This window comes from Photinus pyralis, unplaced genomic scaffold, assembly GCF_008802855.1.
Source record: "Photinus pyralis isolate 1611_PpyrPB1 unplaced genomic scaffold, Ppyr1.3 Ppyr1.4_LG2, whole genome shotgun sequence".
Lineage (NCBI taxonomy): Eukaryota > Metazoa > Arthropoda > Insecta > Coleoptera > Lampyridae > Photinus > Photinus pyralis.
This window is the reverse complement of record NW_022170403.1, coordinates 52,693,630-52,712,103: the sequence shown is the minus strand read 5'-3', so window position 1 is coordinate 52,712,103 and position 18,474 is coordinate 52,693,630. Positions and strand designations below refer to the sequence as shown.

General features: G+C 36.2%; 2 protein-coding genes across 3 annotated transcripts; both read right to left on the bottom strand.

Moving 5' to 3' along the window:
• Positions 1-7,089: 7,089 nt before the first annotated feature.
• Positions 7,090-9,493, bottom strand: LOC116164307 (vitamin K-dependent protein C-like). 2 transcript variants are annotated; one of them, XM_031478458.1, is made up of 7 exons: positions 8,590-9,493; positions 8,456-8,531; positions 8,248-8,410; positions 7,985-8,196; positions 7,725-7,930; positions 7,617-7,674; positions 7,090-7,561 (listed from the first exon to the last, which is right to left on the bottom strand). In XM_031478458.1, the coding sequence occupies exons 1-7, from the start codon at positions 8,653-8,655 to the stop codon at positions 7,407-7,409; spliced, it is 936 nt and encodes a 311-aa protein (XP_031334318.1). In that variant the 5' UTR covers positions 8,656-9,493; the 3' UTR covers positions 7,090-7,406. The 2 variants fall into 2 exon arrangements, with proteins under 2 accessions (XP_031334318.1, XP_031334319.1); XM_031478459.1 differs by having other exon boundaries at positions 7,091-7,561; positions 8,778-9,493.
• A 7,641-nt stretch (positions 9,494-17,134) lies between these two features.
• LOC116164111 (juvenile hormone acid O-methyltransferase-like) lies at positions 17,135-18,261 on the bottom strand. Its single transcript, XM_031478239.1, has 3 exons — positions 17,794-18,261; positions 17,457-17,602; positions 17,135-17,407 (listed from the first exon to the last, which is right to left on the bottom strand). Exons 1-3 carry the CDS (start codon positions 18,150-18,152, stop codon positions 17,238-17,240), a joined length of 675 nt encoding a protein of 224 aa, XP_031334099.1. The 5' UTR covers positions 18,153-18,261; the 3' UTR covers positions 17,135-17,237.
• Positions 18,262-18,474: the final 213 nt, after the last annotated feature.

The window sequence follows — 18,474 nt, the reverse complement described above, 5'->3', positions numbered from 1 at the left end:
TTGTAATACAAAACCACAGACACACAAATTACGTAACTTCATAGTACCTAACCCATTGATCTTGACATACTTTTACTTTCTCCGGCTTCCAAGTGAAGACGCACCTGTACAGTTCGTTTAAACAATTATACTTACTTGACTACAATGTATTGGCGACGAAAAGAATAGAACGCAGCAAACAATAATGCAAAATAAATTAAATAAATTAAAATAAGGTAATGGCATTTTTATCACACTATAGTCCGCAAGACTGTAGGCACTTAAACTAAACAAAAGAGAACCATACTACATCAGTAACTAAAAACAAGCAGGTAAACAATCTTATTACTTGGCACACCGGTGCTTTCACCGTCTATGAACTTACTGCTTCTTCTTTCACTTTAGATAGAAGAAAGTTATGGTAAAAGTGGGGAAAGGACGTTTTTACTTCTTATACGTCTATATATGGTGTATATAGCATTAAAATTCAAATAGCCTTCACCCATACTATCCACATGTAGTCAATGTGCTCTCGATTTAATATTTCGTTTATGCGTCTTGTAAGTATACGAATGAATTATTGCACAATACAAGGTACCTATTTAGCCTAGGTACATAGGTACCTACCTACTGACTGAGAAACTGCACCTTAATGTAAACATTCCAAGAAAACTCTTTGTGTAGATCCCATCTGTTGTAAATGCTACTTAATAGACCGAATCATTGAAGAAAGCAATTGTTATAGTGGGTATTTTAGTAATAAATACCTTCACGCGCGGACATAGTAAACTTGTTTGATTGACATCAAAGAGAAAACGACTATTTCCTTTTAGCAACGATTTTGATTTTTAAACGGTTTGGTTTTAATTTTTTACGCTCATTGGGCACGCTTACTTTAACGATATTAGTCGTACAATCAAATGCACGAAATTAACACAGAAAAAATCTATTGCACCTAATTTTTGCAAATCAACCTTTCCTTCGCAGAATCAAATTAAAGAAATGCGGTCATTGTATAATTAACATTATTTGCCGTAAATATGCAATTTTTAAGTTGAGAGAGAGAAATGTAGGTGACCGTATTTGGAGTTTTTCCGTGTTTTTAATTACAGAACGAATCAAAGTGTGTAAAATTGTCTTTTGATATTTTTTTTAATTATGCGGGCATAGAGCGTAGTTGCGTGATGGCTCATATGACCTTTATAATATTGGCTAATGTAGAATTAAATTTATTATGTGCAAATTGGGGTCCGTACTGCTCTCAGAACTTTATAGTGGAATCGGTATCGAGTACAAAATAATACAGTAAAATATATGAGGCGCATCGAACAATTTTTAATAGACTTACTGATCGTCGAAGGAGACATACTCGTGTTTAACAGTACTTTTGAATTCAATTTTTTTTAACCTCCCTCATCTCCACTATACCCGAATGAAAAATCGTACCCTTCATGAAATACCAAGCTGTTCAAAATTTTTACTAATCAGGTAAATTTGAAATTCCGATTTACTGCATATATTTGAACGTAGGGAAAAAGTTGTTTACAGTTTACTAAGTTCTGAAAATACGTTATACATTTATCAATATCATCATATTTCAGGGAACGAATGTTTTCGACTTGATGGCGCCACAATACTGCTCTAGAAGGACCGACACAATAAAATACTGTAACGTGATTTATAAATTCAGGTTCGATTTATATCAATGTTTATTAAACAAAACTAAAACACTATAAAAACTGTACAATTTATATCGACTATTTATATTACACACTTCGCAATTTATATCAGATTTTCGCGCTCAATGTTTCGTCGGTACTCGATCTCGTTCGGTAGTAAAACTTACTGCGATGTTCGGTCCGCAATCATTTATACACGCAAGCAATGTAAGTCCAGAACACTCGCGTAATTACTGGATAGTCTCGAATATTCCTATACAAATCCCACTATCGCGCGCGTAGAAAATTCCAGAGCGCCAAAGGCGACGTCATGTCTGGAGCGTTTCCGTTACAATACTAACGCAATAATGGAAATTCTTTACTTGCAGATCGCCGTTGTTTTGGCAAATACCTGTTCAATAGCGTTTAGAGAAACAGTATGACCGTTTTTCAGTGTGTTTAAAAAAGAGGCCACTAAATGTATTTTTCACCTGAATGTAACAAATACTTTAGAATTACCATATTATTTAATAACTTGCTACGTCAACAGTAATGAAGATAACATTTATACTATAACAATGATTCGGGATTCCGTTCCGTATGCACAGAAATTTGTACAGTCTAATCCTGTTCAAAACCACCTGCTTAACCCCATACAGTCATCTACACATCCATCTCCAAAATATATCCTCCTACTTAAACTACACATTACCGAAAATCAGCACACCTACACGACACAAAATAGCGCCATGGACAATGGAACTACCACAAATAAACACTCATCTAAGAGCATACACACAAAAAAGTGACAATCCCCAAATAATAAAACAAACATTTAACAGTATACTAGAGAACTACAAAAACTTTGAAAAAATATATACGGACGCGTCCAAACTAAAAGATCAAGTGTCGGCAGCTTTCATCCACAATCAACAAGAACGCTTGTACAAAATACAACCAGAGACAAGCATCTGCGTAGCAGAAATGGTAGCCATCAAAGAGGCACTTATCTACATAGCGACCATCCCAAACAGAAGACGATATCTTATCTGCACAGACTCTCTAAACAGTACACACATCCTCCGGCACGTCTACCCACCAACCCCAATGTGTTACGATATAGAGCACAACTGCACATCTTAAAGTTAAAAGGAATAGAAGTATCCTTCATGTTCACGCCATCGCACGTAGGAATAACGGGAAACGAACAAGCAGATCGAGCAGCAAAAGAAGCACTAAACTCACCATTATCAACAAAAATCACCATAGAAGAGAGTATACAAGACAAAACCCAAATAAAGACCGATTCATGGACATTTGCAAACCAAATGGAACCAATCGAAATCAGACCTCAGAGAAATCCATCCAATTCGCGCTCACCACTTCCCACAGCCGAAATCTCGAATCCACCAAGTAAAATTAAATAGACTCCGGATAGGCCATACGAGATACACACACGAACATTACATAACAAAGGCAGAACAACCATTGTGTAGTGCGTGCGGCGTACGCGAAACGGTTCGACATATACTAATAACCTGTCCAAAATATGTACTACACAGAAATACTTGTGCTATAAACGACCTAACAGTACTAACAAAAAACAACAGACTACTAGATGTAACAAATTATTTAAGAATTATTGAATTGTTTGAAAAGATTTAACCTAACATTGGTCGCAAATGGTCTTAGAAACCGACGCGACTTTAAACTTAAAAATAGAAAAAAAATGCATAATTTTATCATAGATACGCAACAACTTTGGGTGAGTGAATGTGTGTTTTAGCATTGTAAGGAAATTAATTATTTCATTTATTTAAAAGGGTTTTGGCAATATAAAGTAACAAGCGCGGTCAGAAATGCAACTTTATTTCAGATAATTTCAGTAAATAGAATAAATTAATATTTATTCTGCACTACGTGGGTACATTCAGGATGGGGAAATAAAGCGGGTCATTGCCGGCTCATGTGGCGTCAGTAGAAGCTGGACTGTCCGGGTTCGGGGAAGGATATTGGTAAATGTATAGTGGGTTGGGTTGGTAGAACAGTCTTGGCTGAAACCCCGCCCACTCAAAAATAAAGGCAAAATAAATAAACAAATTGTAATTAAAATAAGAGCAAGAATAGCGAGTTTAAAGACGTCTGATGTTACCGAACGTTGAATGAAAACAAACTTGTCTTCATCAGATAATTTAATACCACGGGTCTTCGACCCTCTATATCTTCATCGCAAGGGGCAGAGGACGGTGCCGGATTTTGGTCCCAAGTTCTCGCGACTTCTGGGTTCGGGTGGCACGCGGCGGTTTCAAGAAACTTCGCTGTGACTCCGAATTTGGTTTTCCTGCAGTTTCTCTAATTTGTAAGGTAAATACCGGAGTAGAATAGAACAATTTAAGACCTTCTTCAGGGGAAAACGCATTATTCGGGTCACTTTGTAATTGGGCGCAAGCCTGTTAAAGGTCCAGAACAAAAGAGGGACAATAAATAAATAAATAAACATTATATAGTAACCGATTTTGCACTATCTGGAAGGGCTGTATCGCTTATCGCATTGGCGCTTTGCCCACGGTCTTGTAAATAAGCAGCGTGTTTGTCGTTGGATAAAACGCAGATGTGGCTAACAATAAACTTTATTTATTTTTTATTGATAATTTACATGATGGTTAAAATACTACAGCTCCATCAAGCAAACAAGTTCCTGGGAAAATATGCGAACTAATTAAAAAGAATTCGTGGCGGGAAAACGTTAAGCCAATACGTACATCGCAGACATGTACAGTCCGTAAAAAATGTGACAGTGACACATTTATAGATTATATGTTTATAAAATCCGCTTGTGCACCAATTTTATCCGTACGGAAAGAAAAGAGAAACAAACCTGTGCATTCCGAAGTCAGGAATGTTATCAAAAGGGTTACACAAAGAGATAGTTGCCGGTGTGTAGATATTTCCTTTGGGAAAGGGTACAGGGCTAGCTGCCCCTGCGACGCAAATCAACAAAATTCATGACCAAGATTAGGTAATGTGCATTTCATTAATATTCCTCTGAACTAAATAGATACTTATTGTTATCCGATAGATCGAAGCCAAACTTGCCGATGATAGGATATGGAAATTTCCTTCAAATAAGCGACGAAGTGGGACTTCCTACAAAATAACATTGGATAATTCTGATTTAGGTGTCATGAAGAATGAAATTTACATGACCCATAACATAGTCCCGAAGATCAATAATTTAGTTAGTAAAATGAAGGAGAAAACTGGCTACAGTGGAGGTAAAGTTACACTAAGAAGCGGCTGTAAATACAACAAATGTCATCACAATAAGCGAAAATTATGAATGGAACGAAGAATGAAAGAAAACGATTTTTTAGGGAAAAACAAGAAACCGATGACATTTTTAGACGAAACCTACATCCATCCATTATGTGGAGTGCTTGCTAGCAGAAGATGAAACTGATGTATAACTCTCGCCAGGAAAGATTGCCGGTCACAGCACACCTTGTGTCGATCTACAATCCATATGTTTTTCTTAAGATGCGAGCGACTTCCGGAATAGGATCGTGCCAATGTTGAAAGAAAAGTCTTTTTGTTCAACATTGTCACGATACTATCCTGGAAGTCGCTCACATCTTTAGAAAAACATAGATTGTAGACCGGGATCAAGTGTTCTTTCCTGGCGAGAGGTTTATATAAAACTGACTGAAGCAGGAGGAAGTAAATTGAAATGAATTGAAAATGCACATAGTATCTCATCATCAAATAGAAAAGTATGTCGGGAGACGAGATGAACCACGTTAAGAGATTGGAAGAAGAAATGTGGCAACGCCAAGGATTGTTAGATGAAGCTGTAGAAAGTTTATATTTCACGTTGAGCACTGGTACATCAGAATAAGGTTCTAAAATCAGTGAAGAGGATACTGTTTAATTAGTTTTAAATACACACTGCTAGGTCATTAGTAATAACTATTTTGTTGTTTTGGTTTGTAATTCTTGCAATAAATTTCTTTCTCCAGTTTCCAAACGTCGCCGCATAAAAAATGAAAAATACAACAAGTTTAAATTTACCGCCAAACACTATTGCCACAGACTGTACTTCTAAAATACAGCGACACCAAACCACCGCCGTCTTGATGGACTTGTTTGCTTGGCTTGACTGTCAATCGTGTAATCAGTCAAAACCTACAGAAGGAACGAGATGACATTTCATAGGTGGTAACCACGTTATATTTCTTAAAATGGTCTTCTTTCACGATACTTAACTTAATTCATTTTGTAGGTTGTGATACAGATCCATACTGTCGTAGCAATTGTGTGTGAAACAACATTTTGAAATACATCTTGGTACTTTTCAGATTTCCCTCAGACAGTGAATGGCGAATCTTAGACTTCTTGGGCTTAAATCCCTGATTCTTATTTTTAAAAACGTTTTCAATTGCCCATAACTATAATCAAAAAAGAACGTCTTATTATTGTCCAAATTCTAATAATAATGTGTATAAATAATAGCTTGAAATGTCTTAGGTTCTCTCGCACACGCAGCATGGATCTAAGCATGGACATTGTTTAAATACTTAAACAATGGCATGGAGTAGTAGGTCCACAAACAAGACGGTTTTCCCTGCTTAGATCGTTCACTAAAATACGCCAAAAGAATGTTTTCGTTAATAATCTTCAAGGAGTTTTCCGATCGCCATTTACAAAACTTGGAGAATTCATTTGGCAAAGTGGTACAGCCTTACGGATTTGTTGTCCGACTACCATGAAGGGTGTTTCGCATTAAAGTCTCCTCCAATGAATGTAGGTACTCCATCGTTAAATAACGCATCCAATTCGTGCTCGTTGCGGAGTTTATGGTGGTTTACAGGTCGATACTATCTTCAGTAACACATCTGACGTTTTATCGATAACCAGGGTGGTTTCGATATGCCGAACCTAGTTGGAATCGAGTTAAGTATGGTTAATGTTTCGGTGAATGTCAGTAACCGTGCCACCTCCCCTACTATTTGGGCGATCGTTTCTGCACTTAACAGAGCATAACCGGGAATTTTGAGATTAATTTCAGCGAAGTGGTAGGTTTCTTAGATTAATCTGACGTCAATGTTCTTGGTTAAATAACACCTTATGCAGTTCATCGTGCTTATAGTATAGGCTGTTCGCGTTCCAGATGACAACTGAATGAACTGGGTTCACGAAGGCCATTAAGCCTAACACTGTTGAGAGAATTTCTTAAGAAGTCGTTCTCAAGTTTCAACGTACTGTACATCCCATCCCATCCATTCTATCCAAATCCAACAGCAGTGAATAGTAATTGCGTTCAAAGTGTGCGTAGTACTCATAACGTACGTAATCTAAAATTTGAATCGGTACCAGGTGGTGGACCTGGCCCCCTTAAATGGTCGACGCCCCTATGCACGTGCAAATCGTGCCTAACCGGCACTGGCCCCAATAAGCATTTTTGGACGTGAAATAAATAGAATATCTGCGGCAACAAATTAGGAGAAATTGAATAAAACAGACAAATTCTATTCACTTTGGTTATAGTATTTACTTGTCATCAATCGAAACAGTAAAATCGGATAGATCCTTTTCAAAATGGCACGTGCTGATTAGATTAATATTCTTTCTAGCCTAATTGAGATCATCATAGAACTAATAAAATACTTTTAAGAAATGGCACTTCATGAAGTAAAGTCGTGAGGCACAACTTACTTAAATTAAATATCTAGTGACTAGTATCAACAAATTTTGTTGCGTAGGTGTTCAAGTTTACGCTCGCCGTAAATTTTGGTTGGACGTTGGAGGTGGAGGGCATAAGCATTCACCATTTAAACCTTCCAAAATCCAATCTAAGTAGTTTATGATTTTAGTGTATATACCGGGCAGTGTGGCTCTTCCACAGCCTCGTCCCCATGATACAATACCTGCAATTTCGTGAATAAAATACAATAATGCAATATATTACACAAAGAGTCGTACCAACTACATCCATAATGCCGTTAGGATTCTTGACGTGAAGAGGGCCACCACTGTCTCCCTGCCAAATTATTTATGTTACAAACTGTTTGTGATCCAAAATGTACATACCTGACAAGCGTCAATCTTCCCTTCTTCAAACCCGGCACAGAACATGTTCTCCGATAGTCGCTCCTCACCATATCCGGAGTTGTAGCAATCTTTCTTTGGCCATATCGGAACAATCGCCTTTCTAAGGATAGTCGAACTTTCCTGTTTTTCCCCAGTTTTACCCCAACCTGCTACGATTGCCCATTTTCCAGAATAATCGGTCACAGCTGAATTTATTTTAACTATCATTACTAGAATGTAACCAAACATCCATAGTTTACCTGAATGAGGGAGACACGCTGGTTGAATCTTGGAATCGAAATGTAATGGATGATCCAGTTCCAATATCGCTATATCATTATTGTAAGTTGATCTGTCAAACAATTTATGCGGAACCACTTTTTTGATTTTTCTAACTTGTATCTTACTAAACCGTTCTTTATCTTTGCGATCGTGGTCACCAAACGCGATTGATATTGTACGATAGTTTATTCTAGATAGTTAATGTGAGAAGAGTTTTAAATTGTTTAGGGAGTGTACATACCCGTCAACACAATGAGCAGCGGTTAACACGTGTTTTCTTGTAATAAGCGTTCCTCCACAGTGAAATTCTCCATTTTTCGCCATTCCAGCAAGCCACGGAAATTCATTTTCCTTTGTCACGTTCCCTCCGACTACTCTTATCTGTCTGTCGCTCATTCCACATACTATAGACAAATGGTTTGTTTGGGAATATTGTGAAAACTACTTACCGCAGTTGCAATCGCTGCTGGGGTGTAAAATATTGTCATCATAAAAATTTTTTCCTTTCCTAGCTCTGTTTGTATCCTGAAAGCATCGAAATCTGAGATTAGTAGCAGCATTCACCACATACACTTCAGATTACCTTTAGTGGCACACTAACGACACTAACTACAAAAAGCACAAACACAATAAACCACACTTTATCCATTCTCAAAAACTTAGCTACAATTGTGCGTTTATTGTCAACTTTAGACTAATTAATGTGATACTAAACTGAATGTTTTTATACATAAAATGGTATTGTTTTAGCAATATTTGGAGGGGTATTACCTTGAATTTGTCCAATTAATTTGTAGGACACCCACTGACACCTAATTTCAATGTCTAGGGATGAATGCCGCACAAGGACGCTGCACATGCATGCGTGACATACTTACGTAACTATTATCTATGCTTTGTGTAAGTAATGTGATCGATGTTCAACATCAACCGATTAATTTTGGCTGTTATTGTCAAGATTAAATTATTACATAACAATAAAGATTGCCTGATGATATTAACTTCCTTTAGGAAAATCGTGTGCACCCCATTTTCAGAGTCTAGACCATCCGCAGGTGTATGAATTTTACAATTTGTTTGTAGGTTATTAGATAAAGCTGTTCAATTGAATAGATTGGCTGGCCTTTACACAATTAGCTTCATCGAAAAAATATGCGGCCTAGTTTCAGTAATATGTTTGTACAGAGACACATCTTTCCAAAAAAAATGGTCATCAACTCATCATAGCTTCTCGTTAATTTGCTTACTTCAAGGCAATGGACGGCCAGGATTTTACGCTTAATTGTACATCATTCTACTTCCAATAACTGTAAAGGTCGAGATCAAATTTGTGTATAAGATTATGACCTAATTTTGGTTTAAATTTTGCTGTTCTTCCTATTTTAATGGTACACTTAACTGAGATGAGTGTAATCTCAAAGACCTTGAGAAATATGTTAAAGATTCCATGAACCTTGACTATGTATTGTTGCATTACCTTAATTTGATAAAATCTCTGTAATTGTCGCTCAAATATAATACCTGTCATTGAATGAATTGGGTAACACGTCTATACCACCGTGGGTAATACTTATCCTAAAATTTGCCTTTATTACAAAATACGCGAAAGTGCAGTTTAATTGCATTTATGTTAATTTGTTCATAATAGGTTAATATGTAGGTCAGACTATAGATAAAAGCTAAATTCTGGTTTAAATCGGTTTCAGGGTTTGCAAATGCTATAACATGAGCCATTAGATAGCTCTAAATACCTATGTAATTTACATTAATTTACATTTGTAAATAAATTATTATTGTTAATCAAAAATTATTTTTTTTATTGTAGGTACTCACTTAAGGACATTGTTAAACAATGCTTAAGGTTTAGATGTCCTGAACTGGTAAATATAATTTTTTAATTGTTTAGTAGTTATGTGATTGAGGGAAAATGTATATCTAACTTTTATACAAGGTGTTCCAACAAAAGTTTGTAAAAGAATGATCGCCAAATGTTCGACAATGCCTATTGAGGTCTTCAAACATATTTGAATCAAGATTGTATTATTCTATGAAAGTCATCTAGAGCAATACATTTGTTAGCTTATTCATTTCTAAATTTTGAAACTTTAAAGCTACATTTCTCGCCAACTAATCGAGCCACTGTAAAAAACTAAAAATGGAGTACCTACGTAAGTAATGAAACTCCCTTCCAGCGTCCTAATATCCGCGTCCCAATGTCTGTGTCCTAATGTCCACTGCGGTCTATTCCCTTTCCGGTCTACTCTCTTGTGGTCCAATGTCCAAGTCCTAATGCCGATTGAATATGATGAATTGTGGAAAAGCAGGCAAATCAATTTAATTTTTGTTCAAGAATGGAAAATGACCCATATTTTTAAATAATGTTTTTTTTTGTTCTTTTAAGTGTAATGTGTAATTAAGTTTTCTCTAGTGTGTAATAGAGGCAATTTACCTTTGTATTTTATACATATTTTCAGTTATAATTTTTTTAGGGAAAAATACAAAATTCAACGGCCATCTTGGATTTTGACTTAATTAAGGGGATTTTGAATATGTTAAAATGGACACCTTTCACAATAAAATGTAAAAAGAAGTTGGCACGGAAAAGGGGTACATACCCCGTACCTCAAAAAGGGGTGGATGTGCTGGATTTTTTTTCGTACACAATCAAGCACTAACGATTGGCACAAAACATTTCGTTTGTTCTTCCAAAAGTGGTGTGAAGTTAGCACGGAAAATTGGTACCCTGTACCTCAAAAAGGGGTGGACGTGCTGGTTTACTTTTTCGTGAACAATCGAGCACAAACGAAGCACAAACGATTGGCACAAAACATCCGTGCTAACTTCACGCATCCGCAAGATTCTATACAATTTTGACTCATATTCAAAAATACAATAATTGCTTTCAAATTACGGCATTTGGTGCAACAAAAACAACGGTACGTTGCTAGCTCTGAATCGCAAAAAACAACTAGAAGTGAGTGCGTTTATTTTTTATTATTTTGGGGAGAGATGGGGAGATTTTGGGTCACGTGTGTCAAAATCTATTTTCCGGCTAAACGGTTGAACCAATTTAAACCAAATTTGCTACACATATTCTTAGACATAAAAGGGCAGAATCGCGAATGCACAGGTGAGGAGGGTGGTACCTGTACTAGCCATAGCAAATTTTTCGAAATAATTTTTTGTTATTATTTATTCCAGTTCGATTTGAATAGGTATTCATAGCTAAGAAGGAGGGTCCGTCGGGTCAGCTAGTGCCAGGTAGAAGTGACGGTCTATCTCTTACATTACAACCCCTACGGAATCTCTCCAGTGTAGCGACATTGAACACTATCAAAACAGGAACTCCATATTTAGGTACGCTTCTAGAACTGCAACCGAAAGCAACAAGAAATACTTGAGTACGTACAAAATTTGTATCGAAGTGCATTCATTTCTTACGTTTTAACCCTTTATCCAATTTTATAATTATATCTAACCTTAATTTTATAGATTTTAATAGATGACGAGCCACGTTTTGATCTTCAAATTATCTGTTCTCGAAAATTTACCTATCCGTGTCTTCTAGCCTTTTCTAGGTACCTACATACTGTTCTATTTTAGTGACCTTCAAGCTTAAAGACCGATTACTTTATGTTCGCGTCGGCGTTCCAGAGTTTAGGTATTTTTAGTTTACAGTTTGTTCATGAAAGGGATAAGAATTATTTCTGTGAAAGATTTATGATGAATGAGCATATGCCTATGATGCGTAACGCATCATAGGGATTTCAATGTAAAATTCATAACATGCGATTATTGGCTCCCCAAATTATTATACAGTAAAAATGTATTAAGGTTTTTTGAAGAAAAAAATTTTTACGCCAATCAACCGTATTAGTTTTCAATTTTTTTCATATAAATACGGAAAATTGGAAAAATAAAACCCGCATCTTTTTCAATAATCTGCGATGCCATGGAATTTTCTAAAACAAAAAGATATCCAGTTAACAACTAGGAGCAGTTCGAAATGGATTTTATGATCGACTTAGTTACTCTCTTGCAGTTAATGGTGACTTATTCGAACATTTATTGTAAATTGTTATAATGGGAAACCGCTTTTTTCGGCCGAAAACAGTTGTACAAAATCATCATTGTGACACCGAAATAGAAAAAATAATTTGGGGAGCCAATAATCGCATGTTATGAATTTTACATTGAAATCCCTATGATGCGTTACGCAAGTCACCACCCTGTATATGCTCATTCATCATAATAATAATATAATAATAATGGAATTTATTGTTCGACAGACACTCGGGTCCATAATTGAACAATATTCAGTTATAAATTCACTTAGTGGCTAAGCTACATTTGATAATTTCATAATTACAGTGACAAAATCAGAATAATGACTATAGAAAGAAAAAAAAAAGAAAAAAAAGTAATACTTGTTTTAACCGTGATAAGTGAGAAGTGAAACAATTAGGACTACAAGTTAATTCCTAACATATAAATATAATACTTATGACAAAAAAAAGAAAAAAAAAACAAACCTAGCCATAAACAAAGTATAGCGTTACTCCTAGGTTACTAAATAATACTATTCACTACAATGTGTTTGTACTAACCGTAAAATGTACGCCAGAGAATTGAAGTTAATATCACAACTATGACCAATTGCATTGAAGTTGAGAGCCATTGTAAAGAATGGAGCTTTACGAAGGAGGTTAGTATTGGGAGTCGGGTAAACAAAAGTGAGAGGACATCTTGTTCGATATGATGGGACCAAGAATTTAATCTGAGATAGAAGGTCCGGACAATCAATATCGTTATGAAGGAGCTTATATAAAAATTTTACGCTATTAACTACCCGTCTATGCTGTAAAGAATCAAGCCTAAAACGTTCCAAAAGAGCTTTTTGAGGAACACCTTGAGGAGGATAATAACCATCAATTTTGAACGAGAGATATTTGAGAAATTTACGTTGAACGTTTTCAAGATCATTCTTGTATACTTCATAAACGGGATACCATATAAGATCACAATATTCAAGTTTAGAGCGAACAAGGGCACAGTATAACCTAATCAGAGCGTTAACGTTGGTGAAGGATTTACAATTTCTAATAATGAAACCTAATACACGCATTGCAGATGAACAGATGAAATGAATATGATATCTAAAACTAAGTTGATTATCAAAAATGACACCTAAATCCTTGATGTGCGACGCGCAGTCTAAAATCATTCCATCAATATTATACGTGAAGCATATTGGTTCGCGTTTCCTTGAAAACGTTAAGACCTTACATTTGTTAATATTTAATTTAAGTTTATTTAGTAGGCACCATCTGCTTAGAGCATTTATGTTTTCTTGCATTACAAGACAATCCTTTATTGAAGATACTTTGACGAACATTTTAAGGTCATCAGCGAAAAGGAGGTGGTTAACAGAGAAAGCGGATGATATGTCATTTATAAAAAGTAAGAACAACAGAGGTCCAAGGTTAGACCCCTGAGGGACACCAGAACTCGCTCGAAGCATATGGGAATTATAACCATTATACGTCACAAACTGACGGCGATCTTTTAGATAAGACTTAAAGAAAGCTTGAAAATGATCGTTAAAACCAAAGTTTTTCAACTTGTGAATTATTATTTGGTGGTCAATGGTATCGAACGCTTTAGAAAAATCAGCGTACATCACGTCAACTTGTTGAGATTCGTCCAAAGCGTGCGTACAATACTCGGTAAAACAAGCCAAGTTGGTCACCGTTGATCTTTTTTGCATAAAGCCATGTTGATGTAGAGATATTAGGCTACAAACAGGGGGAAAATATAATTGTAAATAACTATCTCAAACACTTTCGAGAAACTTGATAAGATACTGATAGGACGGTAGTTGGAAATTTCAGATGCTTCTCCTGACTTGAGAACAGGGCATATCTTGGCAACCTTCCAATATGTAGGAAATGTACAAGAAGTGAGTGCTAGATTAAATATGACGCGTAAGGGATATATTAGCATATTCTTTAAGAATTTTAGAAGAAAAACAGGTATTTTATCAAAACCCTCAGTTTGTTTGTTTTTTAAACTATCAATAGCAGTCGCCACCATTGCATCGGTAATGTAGGGTAAATGAATAGGCGGGAGGTTGTTAATGTTGTTTGTTGCCCCAGACATTCCAGTAGAGCTGGTGTAGACTGATGTAAAATAAGACATAAAAGCATTGACGATTTCATTTGGCTTGTTAAAGTGTGCGTCATCGTGTTTCATTTGACCCGGGATCCTAGAAATATTATTTTTGGTCTTTACAAAAGACCACAATTGTTTTGGGTCAATGGCTAGAGACGTTTCAATATTATCTATATACTCTTTGTGTGCTAGACGAATTTGGGATTTAATTAATTTGCGCAAAGTTTTATAATGGTTCAGTGCTATAATGGAGTTGTTTCTTCTATATTCTTTAAGTAGTATATATTTTAATTTGATATTTTTCTTGATCGTTGGGGTGAACCATTTAGGGAAAAACCGCTTGCCTTTATGTCGTGTACGTGGAACAAACTTGTCGCATAACTCATAGAACAGACAATAAAAATCTGAGCATGCAATATCTACATTTTCATAATTTCGAAGGAGGATAATATAATATAATAATATGATATACTGTGCTACTGTGTGTTTACACTTACACTTGTCGTACATAATTCTAAACCAACACAAAACATTTAGGTTTACATTCATAGAATAAAAAGAAACTAAATACATTTACAGTTATTCACACACTTATCAAACGCATAAAAAGCTTTCGACAATAAAAAAGTCCTAATTAATCTTGCACAGAAATAATTCTTATCCCTTTCATGAACAAACTGTAAACTAAAAATACCTTCTCTTATAATAGTTATTAACGATACAAGTTCGTTTATGAACGTCATAATGAAACGCGTGTAACGTTAAATTCACGACGCGTACCATCTACCTATATTTACAAGCCGTGCTGAGAATTATGGCAACACTGCATGGTAGGCCGATTTCCGAATTCAACTTCGCAGATTTCAGGTGTATTTTATATAGGTTTTGGGTGTAATATTCCTATTTACCTGTTCTAACAGAGCGAGATTGCGACAATTTGTGTTACTCCCTACGGAATGAACAGAAATTATTATTCAGGTAAGTTGCTAAACGAAATATATCGATTTGTTGTCATAACCTTTAAAGCAGGCTGCTCCTTACTGGACCCTTTATAAGCATATGTATTTGTTCAAAGTACCTGTACAACCTCAAATATGACCTACATACTACGTGGTACGTAAGTACGGTAAGTATTTATCGTGAAAGAATACAATATTATGTTATTAGTTTGTATTTCAGGTATTCTAGCACGGACATGTCAAGTCGATTTTCTGAAGGAACCTTCCGACATATTCCCATGAGTTCACGATACGGGAATTTGAAGTCTACGAGGCTCTCCTCTTTAAAAGCTTCGTACCTAGACTCACTGGAGTAGCGACTGGCTTAAAGTCTGCCATTCCGAATCACACCTGGTCGTTGATAAAACTTCGTTGATGCACAGCGATTTACTGTTCTTTTGCCGAAATTAAGTGCTCAAGCGTGTACTTCACCTCAACCTCTTTCGACAGAAGTTCACCAATGTCGGAGATCTCGATGGAAAACGCATTATGATGCAGTTACCAATTTGCAGCGTTCCGAATTTTAAAGTCAAATAAAAATGTTATCCATTTTGTATAAATAAATAAAATATGTGTACAATTGTAAGCTGCCTAAGTGTCTTTCTTCTGTATTAAAACCACCAAGGCGAAACACAGGAGAGAGGAAAAATGCAATTTTTCAAGAGCAACAAAACGCCATTAAAACTTAAATCGGCCCACCCTTTGATTTTCGGACAACGTTGCCAAACTTCTCAGCATGGCTTGTAATTATAGACGGCTGTGGTCAAAACGAGCAACTTAGACAGTTTCACTTTGACACTAATTTGCGCGTCAAATGGCACAGCCGTCTATAATTACAAGCCATGCTGAGAAGTTTGGCAACGTTGTCCGAAAGTCAATCGGTGGGCCGATTGAAGTTTTAATGGAGTCTTGTTGCTCTTGAAAAATGCAATTTTTCCTCTTTCCTGTGTTTCACCTTGGTGGTTTTAATACAGAAGAAAGATACTTAGGCAGCTTACAATTGTACACATATTTTATTTATTTATACAAAATGGATAATAACATTTTTATTTGACTTTAAAATTTGGAACGCTGTAAATTGGTAACTGCATCATAATGTATTTTCCATCGAGATCCCCGAAATTGGTGAACTTCTGTCGAAGGAGGTCGAGGTAAATAAAGCACACGCTTGAGAACTTAATTTCGGCAAAAGGACAGTTAATCGCTCTGCATAAGCGAGGTTTTATCAACGACCAGGTGAGCTTCGGAATGGCAGACTATAAGCCAGTGGCTACTCCAGTGGGTCTAGGCATCAAGATATTAAAGAAGGGAGCCCCGTAGACTTCAAATTCCCATACCGTGAACTCCTGGGAATGTCGGAAGGAGAAAATCGACTTGACATGTCCGTGCTAGAATATCTGAAATACAAACTAATAAAATAATAACTGTATTCTTTCACGATAAACACTTACCGTACTTACGTACCACGTAGTGTGTAGGTCATATTTGAGCTTGTTACAGGTGCTTTGGACAAATACAAGTGCTTGTAAAGGGTCCAGTAAGGAGTAGCCTGCTTTAGAGGTTATGACAACAAATCGATATATTTCGTTTAGCAACTTACCTGAATAATAATTTCTGTTCATTCCGTACGGAGTAACACAAATTGTGGCAATCTCACCCTATTAAAACAGGTAAATAGGAATATTACACCCAAAACACATATAAAATACACCTGAAATCTGCCAAGTTGAATTAGAAAATCGGCCTACCGTGCAGTGTTGCCATAATTCTCAGCACGGCTTGTAATTATAGACGGTTGTGCAAATGGGTACTCTTTTTCCATTTGTCAATATCTTCGGTGAACTACGAACTGCCAGCGCGAACGCGGGCGACAAAGTTTATAAATCGGCCTTAAAATGCTTTAACTTAAGGCGGTGTCATTGTGACAGGTTTAGCGTGACCATCAAATAAACACACAAATGAAATAATGAATATGTACTAAGTTTCACTGAGAACGCAAACGTGATTATTATGACATCCACTGGTATGGTTACAGGATTAATCATTCATTGACATTTTATAGCTATGGTATTTTACAGCCATGTACTACAAACATGGTGTGATCGAAGTAATAGTGTCTCTGACCACTTGCATCTTGCTCTGTGTCTACCAGGTGAACATGATCTCGAATAAATTCCATCCGTAGATTTATTGGAATGTAATCATAATATGGACTTAATGCAAAGAAAAAGCCTAAAATTTTTGAAACTGTATTCAGCGTGTAAGTAGGTATATTGCTCACCTGCTATGTCGTTTTCGGTATACTTCCCAAAACGGACTGTTTCTACGTTGCAAGAAATATCCTTAAACCCCACGTGCTCTAGAATCTTGACCAATTCTCTCTGGGGGTTTGCGGATTTTTGAAAAGGAGCTTGGTGCATATTCACACTAGAGACATATGGTGCATATTTTTCTCTTTTAGGAACTTCATTAAATATATCGAATATTTTACTACAAGCTAGGTATATATGATACTAGAAAAGATCGCCTTTGTTTTAACATTTTTGAAATATTGTAGTACAATGTCCTAGAACAATACGACGATGATGATAACCTTTACATATAAAATTAAGACAAACCTTTGATCGGCAATCCAGTGTAGTGTCCAAAAAGAAAATATGCAGTCGAATCGATTTTCAAAATTTTTAGGTATAGTTTGTACATCAACCTTCGAAAAATATATTCGATCGCCTCCGTAAGCTTTGTTAGCCCAATCGACCATTACGGGGGAGATGTCAATACCGATCATTTCGTTAATATCTTGTTCTACGAACTGGAAAACAGCGGACGTCAAATCTCCAGGACCACACCCAACATCTAAAGCAGACTTCACATTGTGACGATCACGAATAAGGGGGAAGTAGTTTTTTAAAACATTTATATTATATTGCAATTGATAAGGAGCAACATGTTTTAAGAATGGTCCCACTTTATTCATGACTCCTTTATCTGTAGCTTACTAAACCTACTAAGAACGAACTTCTCGTCGAGGCACATTATGATGTACGTAATCAAAATACGCATCAATCGTGACCCACACGGGTCACGTACAGGTTCAACCAAATATATAGACCGGGAGATGGTGACACTTTTTGTGGTGTGATTTGCTACAAGTATGGCGACCATTCAAAGGTTTAGTTAAGTACTCCTCAATACGAAAATGGTGCTAACTCTCTGGGAGTGGGGCCGTTATTGCGTGACGATTGTTTAAACATGTCGGAAAATTGAATGATTTTGGACAATTTGCTACACAAAATTCT

Excerpts from the sequence above, each read along its gene's own strand:
- LOC116164111 (XM_031478239.1), bottom strand. The coding sequence starts at position 18,152 with ATGAATAAAGTGGGACCATTCTTAAAACATGTTGCTCCTTATCAATTG. Across the intron at positions 17,603-17,793 it reads CACTGGATTGCCGATCAAAG|TGTGAATATGCACCAAGCTC; the intron begins GTTTGTCTTAAT and ends ATATGTCTCTAG. Across the intron at positions 17,408-17,456 it reads TACCGAAAACGACATAGCAG|GCTTTTTCTTTGCATTAAGT; the intron begins GTGAGCAATATA and ends CAAAAATTTTAG.
- LOC116164307 (XM_031478458.1), bottom strand. The coding sequence starts at position 8,655 with ATGGATAAAGTGTGGTTTATTGTGTTTGTGCTTTTTGTAGTTAGTGTC. Across the intron at positions 7,931-7,984 it reads AGCGTGTCTCCCTCATTCAG|CTGTGACCGATTATTCTGGA; the intron begins GTAAACTATGGA and ends AAATAAATTCAG. Across the intron at positions 7,562-7,616 it reads CGGCATTATGGATGTAGTTG|GTATTGTATCATGGGGACGA; the intron begins GTACGACTCTTT and ends ACGAAATTGCAG.